Source organism: Hippocampus bargibanti, linkage group LG12 (assembly GCF_051943395.1).
Source record: "Hippocampus bargibanti isolate YZ-2025 linkage group LG12, ASM5194339v1, whole genome shotgun sequence".
Classification (NCBI taxonomy): domain Eukaryota; kingdom Metazoa; phylum Chordata; class Actinopteri; order Syngnathiformes; family Syngnathidae; genus Hippocampus; species Hippocampus bargibanti.
Genome location: NC_142745.1, coordinates 17,467,826 through 17,482,500, shown reverse-complemented (window position 1 = coordinate 17,482,500; position 14,675 = coordinate 17,467,826). Strand labels below are relative to the sequence as shown.

The window sequence follows — 14,675 nt, the reverse complement described above, 5'->3', positions numbered from 1 at the left end:
AAAGGAATGGCAGCTGGCACGTAATTCAGTAATTACATGCCAGCAGCTTCAGTAATGGCTTACTGAAGACCCAAGGATATATGTCGTCGTATTACAGTAGGTGTGAAATTACTTTTCGACTGTTAGACCGTCTGTGTTTAAAATCTCCCCATTCAGTGTTTGACTTAAACATACATTCCATAGAAAATATAGCACTGAAGCAACTTACAAACAAATTAACCTTACGAACGACCGCTTGGAACGTATCTCGTTCGTAACGTGGGGAGTGTCTGTATAATTCCATTTAAAAGAGTTACATAATTTAGCACAGGGCCAATCAATCAATGGCAGTGTGTTGTCATTAACAAATAGAGAAGGGTGACATGTTTCCGGTCTTCCAAGCTCCTTTCATAGAGAAACACACTTGGAGTAAACTCGAGCAGGCATTGATGTTTGCGGGCCCATCAAAGGTAGCGTAAAGCATGGATGTTAGCTTAATATAACTAAAAGCTGACAGCTCAAAGGCCTGTGGTTTACCTTTTTTAATTCGATGCTCGTTCTGTGTATTCCTCCCAAACATTGACTGTTTTTCGGTATCGTACACAATTGTATTATTATGATTGTTTGATTGTTCTGTTGGGGCCTCCAAGCGGGGATCTCCAACTCTCACTGGAGTGCTTGGCAGCCAAATGCTAAGCGGTTGGGATGGGAATCAGCACCTCCAAATCTGAGACAATGGTTCTCAGTCGGAAAAGGGTGGAGTGCCCTCTCTAGGTCGGGGAGGGGATCTTGCCCCAAGTGGAGGAGTTTAACTATCTGGGAGTCTTGTTCACGAATGAGGGTAGAGAGATCGACAGGCGGATCAGTGCAGCGTCTTCTGTGATGCAGAATTTGTACCTATCTATCGTGGTGAAGATGGAGCTGAGCCAAAAGGCAAAGTTCTCAATTTACTGGTCGATCTACGTCCCAATCCTCATCTGTGGTCATGGGCTACGGGTCATGACCGAAAGAACGACATCCCAGATGCAAGCGGCCAAAATGAGCTTTCTCTGGAGGGTGTACAGGCTCTCCCTTCAAGATAAGGTGAGAAGTTGGATCATCCGGGAGGGGCTCAGAGTCAAACTGCTTCCCAACCACACAGAGAGTAGCCAGATGAGGTGGCTCGGGCATCTACCTAATTATGATGCCTCCTTGACGCCTCCCTGGTGAGGTGTTCTGAGCATACTCCACTGGCGGAAGACCCAGGGGACAACCAAGGACACACTGGAGAGACTATGTCACCCGGCTGGCCTGGGAACATCTTGGGATCCGCCAGGAAGAGCTGGAAGAAGTGACTGGGGAGAGGGAAATCTGGGTTTCCCTTTTGAATCTGCGGCCCCTGCGAACCGACCTCAGATAAGCGGGAGATAATGAATGGATAGATGATTGTTTGATCTGATCAATGGTATCAAACAGAAGTTTAAAAAATGCTACCAAAAGGTACCAATAATTTGATATTGGATTGTGTGTTTGCAGCCTAGAAAAAAAAGCAAAAATAGGACAGCAACCTCTTCCTCAGTTGGCCCATTAAATCCGGATCTGACAAATGGTAAAAACATCACCATCAACAACAACAACAAATCCTATATGGCAACATCGCTGTTCACTACTTTCAATTGGCCGTGCAATTTCTGCTTCATTTTTGACATCAGCGCAAGTCTTGTGTGATTCACTGCGTTCTCTTGGCAATCGAAGGGGGACAGACAGATGGCCGCTTGGGTTCAATTTCTACTGTACAGTCACAGTAACAGCTTGCTCTGTGGAGGAATAACGAATGGCAAAAGCGCCGCCCGCAGTAAGTGGTGAAGCGGGTTCTTCCTGCAATAGCCAGAAACCTATGAAAAGGGATATCCTGATTCACAGGTGCCGCCCTGCATGGATGGACCCCACGCAGATTGGATCACGTCATACGTTCACCCTAAGATAACGTCGTGACTACCTCTGCTGAGTCGAATTGACAACGCTGCGTTTTTCTCCCTCTTCTTTGTATTCTAAGACATTATAATCAGGCAGAATCACTGAGCGTCATAAATAATATGATTTCCTGAACTGATGGAAATGCTTTTGGTCAAAAGGCAACCTTCATCACATCAATATTTGAATAAATGTACCGTGTTTTCCGTACTATAAGGAACACTTTCAACGAATGACATATATTATAATATTTTCCATAAATAAGGTGCACCTCAGTGTAAGGCGCTACAGTAGAGGCTGGGCTGACGTTATGCATCCATTACAGTACAGGCATTTTTTTTTTGCCACAGGCCACATTATAGTTTAGGTTTTCTCTCGGGGAGCATTATGAATTTGGCGAAAGCCATTCGAATGTTTCATCCCCTTCACATATTACATACAGAGTGGTTTGCATGGGACAATTTGAAATTTATGTTTGGACTCTAGAAAGCATTATGTCACTTGACATGCTTAATTGGCTTTCGTGGGCCGAATACAATGATGTGGCGGGCCAGATTTGGCCCCCGGGCCTTGAATTTGACACCTGTGCTGCGCTCAAGGGAATGTCAACAGAACAGTCAGAAACTAAATAAATACATGGAAAAATGTGAACTAACCCCATCCAAATAAATAGCACAACCACCTTAAGCAGCATATATGGAGTTCCATTTATGCGGATACAGTATCTAGATTTTATATTTTATACTGTATTCAGTTCTTTTTCTGAGATATGTATTTTTGTCCATGCAATACTTTGTTTCTCCATTGTGGGACTAAAAGTTTTTTTCCTTATCTTAACTAGAGTGGTCAAACTTAATTAATAGACTACAAATTAGCTTTCTGGTAACTGTTTCAGATCAACATTACGTCACATATATGGCGCAGCGGATTATAAGGCGCAGAGTCAACTTTTCAAGAAGATAGTGCGGAAAATACGTTCAACGTGCCAGAGCATTGTGAAACTGGGTACAACCGCTTTTAGCCATACATGTGCAATACCTCCCCGGTGTGGTCACTCAGGTGAAATGCAGCATACTGTCCTCACATTCCCTTGGAACGGTCACCTTGTAACTATGACAAGACAGTTTGTAATTGCACCCATTGTTGTTGTCCCAATAATTTGAGCCTTTCACACGATAGCAGATGGCGAATTCCAGCAAAGCTCCTGGCAGCAAAATGAAAGGCGGCACAGGCAGACGGAATCGGAAGACGTCGGTCTCCGGGGCGTGGCGTTCCCCTTCCAAACCGCTTGAGAGCCAGGAGGCCGCCGTGTCAGTGGATGTTCTCCAGTTGGTAAAAGAGTAGTGCACAGTGACCTTTTTCTCATAGTCTAAATTAAGGACACGTATGGTGCCCGCAATCCCCAGCTCGGAGCACACGATGTGCTCCAGACACACGGCCTGCGCGCACACACGCGGCAGAAAATCGGCTCGGGAGCCCAAGTCCTCCGGGAAACAGGGTTTAAAGTGAGGCAGCGACAGCTCCAGAGATTTCCCAAAAGCCCTCTCAGAGCTCATCAGAAGTCGGAACGTGACGTGTTGGGGTATCAGGGGTTGCTCTTGGTCTTTAAACACCTTCACCTCTTCTAAATCGAGGCCCAGGGAGTCCACAAAGCGAACCTGCTGGCTCCTAAGATGCCGTTTCTGCTCCGACGGAGACGGAAGCGACCGAGCTCGCCTCCTCATGATGGTCTCGGTTGGCGGATCAGCGGTCACGCTGACTTTGGAGTCCCGTTTCAGCGACGGAGGTCTCGGGCCCGGAGGGCGGATCAGAACCGGCACCTTGGGGGATTGTGGTTTAGGGTCGTAAATGCAGCGAAGTCGAATGGCGGGAGTACAGCTCGGGCCGCCCGTCGAGGTTGAAATGGCTCGTGTCGGATTCTCGCCAGCTTGATCCATGCTTATCACACGAATGAGCGAACACGGCAAGATAAGAAAGCAAATGTTCAGTTTTAGGACATTGGATGGGATGAAGCCACTTTGAAACACGGTCAGAAAAGCAAAGAACCTTTGTGTTGCGTTGTTTTGATCCTGGATTCAGAGAAGGTCGCAAACGGCAGTGAAATTTGGTTGGGATAAAAAAAAAATGTCAGCCAATCCAGAAGAACAAGCGCGAGGCAAGAGCAGCTGATGATGTTGTAGTTCAACAAGAGACTCAGTCGGAAACAACTGGAATATAATTCTCCCGCCCCCCACCGCCTCCCCTGCATTTAACTTGAAACCTTTCCTTCGTGGGGATGGGAGGGTCTGTCCAGAGAATATTTATAGCAAATAGCACGGGGCTACTACTTCGTTCTCTTATATTACCTGCGGAGCGTGCGTGTGTGTGTGTGTGTGTGTGTGTGTGTGTGTGTGTGTGTGTGTGTGTGTGTGTGTGTGTGTGTGTGTGTGTGTGTGTGTGTGTGTGTGTGTGTGTGTGTGTGTGTGTGTGTGTGTGTGTGTGCGTGTGTGCGTGTGTGTGTGTGTGTGTGTGCGTGTGTGTGTGTGTGTGTGTGTGTGTATGTGTATGTGTGGTGTGTGTGTGTATGCGTGCATGCATGCATTCACACGTTTATTTATTTATTTATTTATTTATTTATTTATTTATTTGTATCGTAACTATAAACTACTTTTGAACTGACAAATGTCAACACTGTACACAAAGGCAGCCAGAAGATAATTTAGCATTTGCGGCTGTCTTAATAAACGTTGGATTTCCGCCATCGCGTCTCCAACGTTGAATATTCTTTGTTCGATCAAGCCTAATTGTCACAATTCGTCCCTCGCTAGATGGTTGGATGAGAAATATTTTAACAGCATTCTGAATGTCTAGCATCAAAAAAAATTGTCTAAAAAATTCAGCGGAACAAATACAATGTGCAATGTGTATTTGTATGTGCAAAATAAAAATTGTCACGCATTTGAACAAATGGCAAAAACTATACTTTTGGAAACATAAACTATTATCAATAGGGGTTTTGTCATCGATCTCAAGTCATTAGTTGGGTGTGCCAAACTCTAGATGTGCAGGTGCATGACACCAGCCATTGCGGCTTCTCGTTTCGGATCTCCTATGACAATTGAAACGGGGATTACATTTGTTTCCAAAAACATCAAGAATCCAAATGCAGTTCGGATGCTACAACTGTGATTCAGCAGCATCTGCACCGAGAAAATCACAGGATGGGTGTGTGCAAATGGCTTGTGCATCTCACAGTTCATCAATTCGTCCTGCAAATTCTCAACCACCATCCCAGCTCTGTTTGTGAATAGTTGCGGTTCACATTATCTGCATAAAAAGCATAATGAAAAAAAAAATAGTCATCATATTCAATATGTATATCGTATATATCAGGGGTCGGGAACCTTTTTAAATAAGAGAGCCATAAAAGTAAAATATTTAGAAATGTTTTTCAGCGAGAGCCACACGCACGCGCGCACGCACATACAAAAGCTCGCGTGCGCGCGCACACACACACACGCACGCGCGGCCACTTTTCAACAAAATATGAGAATGTATTATTTAAAATAACTTTGTGATAGTACTCACCGTTAACATGGATGGTTTTCCGTTCCTCGTGTTTGGTAAAAATCCAGGAAAACGATCGGAATGAAATTCAATTTGCCGGTCCAGAGGCGAAGTTACTGCTAGCTAGCCTGCACACGGCTCATAAGCTTCCACACTTGTTATCTGCAATCTACTACGTTAACATGGGGCTTGTTAAAATGTCACTGACATTCGACTGTTTCATCGATGTTATTGTTTCATTGCAAATTAGAATCAGAACATTTTCTCTCCTCTAATGCTCCGGTGCTTTCACGCTGAAGTGCACTAGTTGGGCGTGAAGTGCACGAGTTGGGCGTTTACCTGTTTCAACATGATGGCCACTATCATCCAATCAACATGGCGCTTTCGGCCATTCTCGGTCAGTGTCATCCAATCAAAATTGCGCTTTCCACCAACTGCAGCCCCAACGGGAAATGAACGACAAAAAAAAACGACAATATGTATTATAATATGTAATATTTATCGGCGAGCCATATGCAATCATCAAAAGAGCCATAGGTTCCTGACCCCTGGTATATATGAATCAAATCATCTGTTCATTGACTTCAGGGAGAAGACAATTGTCAGGTCAAAACAAGTGCAATGATCACGTCACGATCATAATTTTAATGAATCTATAAACTTTTCTTTTATCAAAAGTCCAACGATAGCAACTGGTGAATCTCTTAAGTAATTAATCACCAGCGAACCTAGTTACATTTACCTTGCCAATTTCCCCATTGTGGGACTACTAAAGGCTTTCTGATTCTGAATTGCCAATTCCAGCCAATTCGAGATAAATGTTCCTGTCATTTACCCTAATTTCCCTGACTATTTCATTACTCTTTCCAATTGAACTGTCATTTACGAGAGGTCAACACAGTGGAATGTGGTGGGGGCCCCAGAATTGCCTCAGGGTGTTAAACCCCTCTTTGAAGTTTTGTGCTGACAAAAACCTTGATAAGAGGCATCGTAAATAACTTTGGCTTCTTTCAAATGGCTTAAGCAAGCCATAGACAAAACAAAGTTTAGCTCAATCTAACAAAAATAATCCTACAATTTTATAAATTCACTCTTTGACTCTGTCAACGTATGTATTTATTAATGTATTAATGCATTAATGTATTAATTAATTAGCTAATTAATTAACCCATTTATTTATTTATTTGTTTGTTTGTTTGTTTGTTTGTTTGTTTGTTTGTTTGTTTGTTTGTTTGTTTGTTTGTTTGTTTGTTTGTTTGTTTGTTTGTTTGTTTGTTTGTTGGTTGGTTGGTTGGTTGGTTGGTTGGTTGGTTGGTTGGTTTTACTGTGATATATTTGAAAGGATCACAGCAGTTTCCTTTAGCTGGAAAAGAATGACTCCCACAATGGGGCAAATGCCCCTTTCCTAAGCAAGAAAGTTCCTAAGCAAGGACGGATGTGTTATTGTGGATCAAGTCACAAAGAGGTGGATGAAAATAATTTGAAAATGTCAAAAAAAAAAACTATCGATTGAAAACATTAAGGTTTTTATTGGTCTCATTGGAAAGTGGAACTATGCAGACACTTTAATTCAAACCATTGAATAATGCAAACCATTCAAAGATTGTATGATGGTGCGATAAAAGCTTCTTCTAACCAATTGTTAGCCGACATACTGTACAAACCAATATCCATTTTTGCAAGTGTTTTCTAATCCACTTCTTTGTTTCAGGTTTATGGGGACCTGGAGCCTGCCAAGCGGACTTTGAACAAACGGTGGGAAACACCCTCGGCTGACCGTGATAGGATCAATTTGTGGAATGACAATCTGAGTCGGTAAGTGATCTTTTGACGGCGTCGGCATTTCAGGTGACAGCACGTTGGAAGTTAGCAGCTGATGTTGCTGTCATGCTGGAGGAAAAATTCTCCATTTCAACAGAATCTTCCAGGATGATCTGCCTGCAGGTGATGCCGTCGTTCCTACTGGCCGGGCTCGGTATGGTGACGGCTGGCATTCTGCTGGACCAAGTGCAGGTCGGTGACAGCAAATAACTTTTGTTGAATACGGAATTGGAATACAATCGGTAGCTTGGACGGATGTTGAAAATAACACGAAAGCGCTTTGCGTGATGACAGATCTTGAAAGGAATTCATGTGGTGAATAAGTCTCGTAATTGACGATTTTTAATCGTAATACACTGGGATGTGAGAAGGTACACCTTCCCCAAATACCCAAAGCATCTTAGGTAAAGGTGGCGTAAGCAGTCATAATTCTCCTTTGTGTCACATATGTGACTGACAGGTGCTTCATCCTGGCTGTACCTCCCTCTGAAGATAAATCAGATCTTCGCTTGAATCCAAAAGCATATAAAGCCAAGATTTGATTTGTGTGCTGCAGCTGTTTCCCGGTCGCGGTGACCTTGCGGGTGACCGTGCTCCGTGCAAACAAGAACGACGACGTAGTCAAATATACACTTTGAGACTTTCACATAGAGCCCCTCATCAGAAACGGAATAAAGATATACCCGATAGGTGCAAAAATGTGTTTTTATCATTCATTCATTCATTCATTCATTCATTCATCCACTCATTGTTGATTCATTCATTTATTTCTGTATTTATTTATTTGTTTGTTCGTTAATTAATCGATCGAGTAATTAACCCATTCACTGCCATTCATGAATTTATTCGGGAATTGAAAATTTGACGTACAGCGCCATTCCCGAATTTGTTCAGGTTTTGATTTTCCATGCTTGGGTGCTGATAGAGCGCTGGCCATGGCCTCTGGCAATGTTATTTTCTTTTCCACAAGGGGGTAGCAATTCTGTCTTTGTCCATGTTAGTGCTTTGTTCCAGCTTCAACCGTTGTTAAAACGCTACATAAACCAATAAGTATGTATTGCATTGTATTTTGAACAGCTGTCCTCATTTCAAGATCATATAACTCCAGCCACACATAATTTAGGAATTGACTCTTATTTCCTGACGGAAGAAGAGAGTCTAAGGTTTCTGATGCTGTATTGAATGTTTATGTAGTCCTAAAACTCAATATTCTGTGCGTCCTGGAAATTAAGTGACAATGACAAAAACCCTGGCACTGGAGTGGATATATTTTTGCACGTCTGGCAGTGAATGAGTTAATGTATTAATTCAGCGACAATCAAGTCACCTTGGAACCGACCGAGACACGATTTATTCATGTAAAAATAACTTGCGATTTATTATTTATTTATTTGTGGCATTTTTTCCCAGCACTGGGCGATCTTTCAAGAGATCCCCGAGCTTTTTATCTTGGTTCCAGCCCTGGTGGGACTGAAAGGGAATCTGGAGATGACGTTAGCATCCAGACTGTCGACAGCCGTGAGCGCAAACACAATTCGACACAGAGACATTTAACACGCCCCTTGCCCCTCCCCTCCCTCATTCAAAAAAAAACATTCACATCCACAGTATGTAACACAAATGTAAAATTGTCCCCAAATTCCACAAGAGCAGGCCAACACGGGTCAGTTGGAGGAACCTCAGCGGCGGCGGAGAACACTGTGCTGCAATTTGGCTCTCATCCAGGTGAGGGGCGCATCCCGGGGCTATCCCACCGTCCTCAATATGTTCAAAACATATTTCTAGTGAGAAGATTGTGTCAGCGATGAAAGAAGTGATCATTCGGTTCCTGAAAAAAAAAAAGATGTATTCCCATGAAGGTCCAAGCCACAGTTGTTGGTTTCCTGGCGGCTGTAGCAGCAGTGGGTCTCGGGGGTCTGATGAGAGGTCAAGTGGACGTTGTTCACGTCTCCATCCTGTGCGCCAGCAGTGTCACCACGGCCTTTCTTGCGGCACTGTCTCTAGGTCAGACGACCGACGGAAGATGCACGCACATTCCGGAATAACGGTGCACTCGTGTCCTTGAAACGCCAGCAGGCCTTGTGATGGTGGCCGTGATCATTGGCTCCAGGAAAGTGGGCGTTGACCCAGATAACGTAGCCACGCCCATTGCTGCCAGCCTGGGTGATGTCATCACTCTGTCGTTGCTCGCTGGGGTGGGCAGGTTTTTCCTTTGCCACCGAGGTGAGAGTTCAATTCGCGGGATGCAGAAATGTTTTGTGATTTTTAGAGAATAGTAAAAGCAATAGTAAAAGCAACCAGCGCGTACTACGCCTTTTGCCTTAAGTTATCCGGGACCCCCGAAAGCACAGAGGCATCAAAAAATGAGTGGATGAAAAAAGAATGTGATCGATGATTTTGTGCTCTTAAATCGTTCAGACACATGGTACCTGCCTCTCATGGTGTGTGCCTTTTTCCTGCTTCTGGCGCCTTTGTGGGTCCTCGTTGCCCGCCGGTCGCCACCCATCGCAGAAGTCCTGAGGTCAGGCTGGCAGCCGGTTATTTTGGCCATGTCGCTCAGCAGGTGAATCGCCACTTTGACATTCTTTCCTTCTTGGGCAAAATCGAGTCATTGCTTTGATTTGGTTGGTGTGCAGTGTCGGCGGCCTGATTCTGGATAAGACCGTGAGCAAACCAAACTTCGAAGGAATGGCCTTGTTCACTCCGGTCATCAATGGTCAGTCGTTTTAGTCTTTGTCCTTTGTTCATTCACATCTCAACACATCTCATCGTCAGCTCCAACTAGTCTAAGAACCAGTTCAAGCATGAGAACTGGAACAAGAGACAATTTTAGTGGTGGAAATAGAAAGAATTGGCCCAGAAATGGTACAAGCGTAATGGAAAAGGGCCACATGAGTTCCAAACCTCTTCAGTATTGAGCACCCCTGGGCGTCCAATGCTCTCTCGATGGCTAATACCAGTGTCTGAAATAACATCTAGCCGGACGCCCGGGGCGTGCAACTTTTACGTCGGGACGTACAACTTACCAAACGTCTCCGCCCGGGTGGCCGACAACTTTTTTTGAAAAAAGAAAAAAAAAACGTTTTTTTTTTTTTCAAATCAAACGTCTGTTTTTTTTTTTTTCAATAAAGCAAACGTTTGAACGAAGATTTCGATCTTCATTTGGTTTGTTTGGCAATTTGCATACTAGGCACGGCAGCCAATCAGAAGCCTGCTTTGCGCTTCCGGACTTTCCCGAGCGTTATAAGGTCGTGCATTTGCATATCATTTTCCAAAGTAGATGCACAGAACCTCAGTATCAGAAAAAAAGATTCAAACGAGGCTAACAAAATTTATGACGCTACAAAACGTAAACGTACATTATCCTGTGACTGTAACGTGTCCTTGAGAGTTTTGAAAGGCGCTTAGAAATTAAGTGTACTATTATTATTTAAAGCATCGTGGAAAGAAGAGTTCACGTGGCTTGTAGCAGACAACGCAATGCAAACATTGCATTGTGCAACATGAACAGTCTATGGACAAACGACCAACTGGAGCAAAATCATCAGCAAGGGATATTTACGATAAATTAAGGCAGTATTTGTGGTAGGTACTTCCTTAATTAAAAAAAAACCTTGATACTTTGCAACAATGGTATTTTTTACGATTAGTCGTGTTATTGTGTTTCAAGTTGTGAAAAAAACAGACAGCCAACTTTATGGCCGGGCAGGCAACTTTTCAGAGTTGTCTGCCCTGGTGTCCAATAACTTTTTGTCATGAGTTTCAGACACTGCTAATACTAATGTCGCGCTTATTTTCTTTCTTTTCACATAGGTATTGGAGGAAATCTAGTCGCCATCCAGGCCAGCAGGATGTCGACCTATCTTCACTATTGGAGCGTTCCCGGAGCCCTGCCATTCAAAATCAGCACAGATTGTCCTGGACCCTCTACTACTTTCTTTTCTTCAGGTGAAGAGAGACAATTATTGCTGATATTTGACTGACAAATATTGAATGAGGAAACTAAGTGTTCGTTATCAGTTTGTCATAGTGTTGCAGTTGAAGCACTTTGTATTTGTATCATGACTTTTCTGTCCAGATCTGAATTCCAAGTCAGCCAGAGTACTAGCCATGCTCGTGGTCCCAGGTCACCTTCTGTTTCTATACATGATGCATTTTATGCAGGCAGGGCACACGGCCATGACAGCCGCCTTCGTTGTTTGTTACTTGTCTGCAGCGTTGCTTCAGGTAAGATCTTTTTTACTGATTCAAAACATACATACAAAGTACAGTAAAGTCTCGTTATATCGATATCGGATATACCGATAGTCCCGGTTATATCGATACTATTTCTATGCACGCACTGAGAAAATTACATGCAAACAGGGTCGGATATATCGATAGTCCCTGTTAGATCGATATTTTTTCGGACTCCCTTGAATATCGATATAACGAGACTTTACTGTATATTTTCTTCTTATTTTCCTTTCGTCTTTTCCCTTCAGGGGTCGCCACAGCAAATCAGTGTTCTCCATCTAACCCGGTTTTGTGCATCCTCTTCTCTCACACCAGCTACCATCATGTGCTCTTTGAGCACATCCATAAACCTCCTCTTCGGTCTTCCTCTCGGTCTCCTACCTGGCAGTTCAAGGCTCAGCTTCTCCCGATATAGTCACTCTCTCTCCTCTGGACATCTCAAAACCATCTCAGTCTGGCCTCTCTGACTTTCTCTTCAAAGCCTCTAATATGAGTTGTCCCTCTGATATACTCATTCCTGATCCAATCCAATCTGGTCATTCCCAAAGAAAACCTCAACACCTTCAGCTCTGCTACCTACAGCTCTGCTTCCTGTCTTTTCTTCGGTGGCACTGTCTCCAGTCCAAACAGCATGGCTGGTTTCACCAGCGTTTTATACACCTTTCCTTTCATCCTAGCTGAAACCCTTCTTTCACACATCACACCAGACATTTTTCTTCCAGCCTGCCCTGACACGCTTCTTCACCTTATTGAAATACAAAAAACGGAACTAGAAGATCACGGGAATAGGTACATTTGAAGACCCGACTGGTATTTTCCAGTGAATTTCCATAAAGTCTTTCCTCCCGACACCTGATGAGGTTTTAGTTAAGGTCTGAGAGCTGGCGCAATAATTCCATAAACCTGACAGATGGGCTGCTCAGGCCCGAATTACACCACCACCCCCCATCTACCACCTTGACAGCAGACTCCAACAAGTTGAGGACGTCCTTCCGAGAGTTCACATATATCGCTGCTGTCGTTAACCAGGTGGTGATTCTTCTGCACGTCGCCAACCTGATGGTGAGGTGGTTGTGGCGAAGAGGCTTGGACCCGGATAACTTCTCCATCCCTTACCTGACAGCGCTCGGTGACCTGCTGGGAACAGCATTTCTGGCCCTTAGCTTTCAACTGGTTCACTGGAGGAACTTTTGATGGGGTCGGGGTTTGATCGACAGCATTGTTGTCCCGCCACCTGCACGCCCGCACGGACTTTGGAATTGGTGAGTGGGTGAACACAGTGTCGTGAGTGAAGTAAGCCATCCTTATACAGGATGTGTTGAGTGATGATGGATGTTCTGGAAGGAAAAATGTGAGAATGCCAGCAAAATCTGAGCTATTGAGGATGAAAGTGCTTTAAAAAAAGTGGAAAGTGAAACACAATCAGCACTTTGTATTTTGATGTTAGACAATATTTTTGTTGTCACGGAGGCCTTTGTAGACAACTATTTAACCCCTTTGATGCCGTGGATATCCAACTGGCCAAAAATTGGACAAAAACAGTATAAGTGTGAAGTACGGAGAGACAGACACACAACTCAATATATCAGATATTGTACTTGCTGACAACCGACGTCTCTGGACAAGTTGCGTCCATAATTTGTAAAATGGCTTCAAATGACTTTTACTGAGCGTATTTTACAAAGATTCCACCGCATATAGCTATATTTTACGTTTTAAGACTCGCACTGAATATTCCAGAAGTCTTATTTTTGAGTTGGTGACGAGTCCGTACGTGACGTCACTGAAGGAACGCCCCTGACCGAAAAAAGACACATTGTAGCAGTCCTTCCATCACGTCAATGCATTTTGCTGTGCTTGTTTGGTCTGAAAACGTCATGTTGCACCAAAAAGAGCCAGAAGAAGGCGACCAAGCTCCATATCAGGAATTTATCAGCCTGTGGAAACGGGTTGATTAATTCCTCACAGGGAGCTTGGTCGCCATTTTCTGCCTCTTTTCTGGGACATTACATTGCATTCCAGATGCCATAAAATGACACGGAAGGACTTCTTTAATCAATTGCAAACATGTATGCTTTCCTCTTCAGAATTATTTGAATCATATTCATAACTGGATGTGTAACAAGAAAGCATATTCTCTGAATCTGAAGCCATTGTTTTGATCCTCCAGCAATGCAAGACGTGTTGGCGTGAAGTCGCGAACTGGGGGCGGGACTTTCTGAAAATGCCCAATTCGCAGCTCATTTTTTTGCAGATTTTGGACATTTTAAGTCATTTTTATTGGTGATTTGCATTTAAATAAAAATATCATACTGCGTGTTTTGGGTATTTTAGATGCTATAAAACGTTTTTCTGATGTCAGTTAACAAACAAAAAAGTGACGTTGGTTGTCCTTTAAATTTCAAAGCTGTACTACAGATGGGAAAATAATTACCAATGTCTTCTTCATAATGACATTTATGCCAACTTTGGGAGAGACATCCTTCTGCTGGTACGTAACTTAGAAAAGGCCACCTTTAAATTAGCTGATTTAAAGAACCACCTCAGATTCAATCTTAGATGTAGACAGAGCCGGTTAATTCCTAAATGCTTGAAGCAAGCACCCCTGGAACCCGGATACTTAGCCGATAAAATGCAACAAAATTATACTAGGAAAATTCTAAATTTGCGAATTAGGAGACTTAACATAGAGATAAAAAACAAACAGTCAGAAATAGAAACTTATTATCAGCGATTACAAACTAATCTTACCCACAAAATCTATCAGGAAGTGTGTGAATTTACTAAATCCGGTTATATGAGGCACCACAGCAAAACCAAAGAGAGACAAAAGGGTAAATTTCAAAAATTACTTTTACTGAAACAATCTCAGCTACTGGTAAACACGCGTAAAATTAGGTATGAACAGTTTGCAAGGGAGAATTGGATCAAAAATTTGTCAGACAGAGATCTCTCAGAGACAGAAAAGGCGGTACTTACCAAAGGTTTAAATTTCTCAGTGACTCCTAAAACTATACCTACAATAGATTATATCACAGCTACTGAATCGGCTATTAAAAATAACAAACTTTCGTATGCAGAGGCAGATGATCTACGCATTAAAATATCAGCTCTTCTTAGTAGTGCCAAACTTCCTCCGT

The 14,675-nt window shown here is 43.2% G+C and overlaps 2 protein-coding genes across 6 annotated transcripts in view; one reads left to right on the top strand and one right to left on the bottom strand.

Moving 5' to 3' along the window:
* ppp1r3db (protein phosphatase 1, regulatory subunit 3Db) overlaps window positions 1-4,112 on the bottom strand; it is a 4,130-nt gene extending 18 nt beyond the window's left edge. The window contains exons 1-2 of the mRNA XM_089010180.1: window positions 3,979-4,112; window positions 1-3,870 (exon numbers count right to left, since the gene is read on the bottom strand). The exon at window positions 1-3,870 is cut by the window's left edge and continues 18 nt beyond it. Coding sequence (XP_088866306.1) covers window positions 2,988-3,869 — 882 coding nt within the window. The 5' untranslated portion in view covers window position 3,870; window positions 3,979-4,112 and the 3' untranslated portion in view covers window positions 1-2,987. The remainder of the gene's footprint in view (window positions 3,871-3,978) is intronic.
* Window positions 3,151-13,990, top strand: LOC148890754 (solute carrier family 41 member 1-like). Of its 5 annotated transcripts, none has more exons than XM_089010178.1 (12): window positions 3,151-3,264; window positions 7,190-7,233; window positions 7,327-7,491; window positions 8,710-8,817; window positions 8,953-9,024; window positions 9,159-9,303; window positions 9,373-9,522; window positions 9,811-9,862; window positions 9,936-10,015; window positions 11,113-11,247; window positions 11,378-11,526; window positions 12,565-13,990. In XM_089010178.1, exons 3-12 carry the CDS (start codon window positions 7,366-7,368, stop codon window positions 12,727-12,729), a joined length of 1,182 nt encoding a protein of 393 aa, XP_088866304.1. In that variant the 5' UTR covers window positions 3,151-3,264; window positions 7,190-7,233; window positions 7,327-7,365; the 3' UTR covers window positions 12,730-13,990. The 5 variants fall into 5 exon arrangements, with proteins under 5 accessions (XP_088866304.1, XP_088866303.1, XP_088866305.1 ...); XM_089010177.1 differs by having other exon boundaries at window positions 7,190-7,293; window positions 7,397-7,491; window positions 9,718-9,862; XM_089010179.1 differs by lacking the exon at window positions 12,565-13,990 and adding an exon at window positions 11,851-11,989 and having other exon boundaries at window positions 9,718-9,862.
* The last annotated feature ends 685 nt before the right edge of the window (window positions 13,991-14,675 follow it).

What these genes read in the sequence shown, in the direction of transcription:
- LOC148890754 (XM_089010175.1), top strand. Translation starts at nt 7,366, where the DNA reads ATGCTGGAGGAAAAATTCTCCATTTCAACAGAATCTTCCAGGATGATC. An exon ending in GCAATTTGGCTCTCATCCAG is followed by an intron (nt 9,025 to 9,158) that starts GTGAGGGGCGCA and finishes ATTCCCATGAAG; the next exon opens with GTCCAAGCCACAGTTGTTGG. An exon ending in TACTACTTTCTTTTCTTCAG is followed by an intron (nt 11,248 to 11,377) that starts GTGAAGAGAGAC and finishes TTTTCTGTCCAG; the next exon opens with ATCTGAATTCCAAGTCAGCC.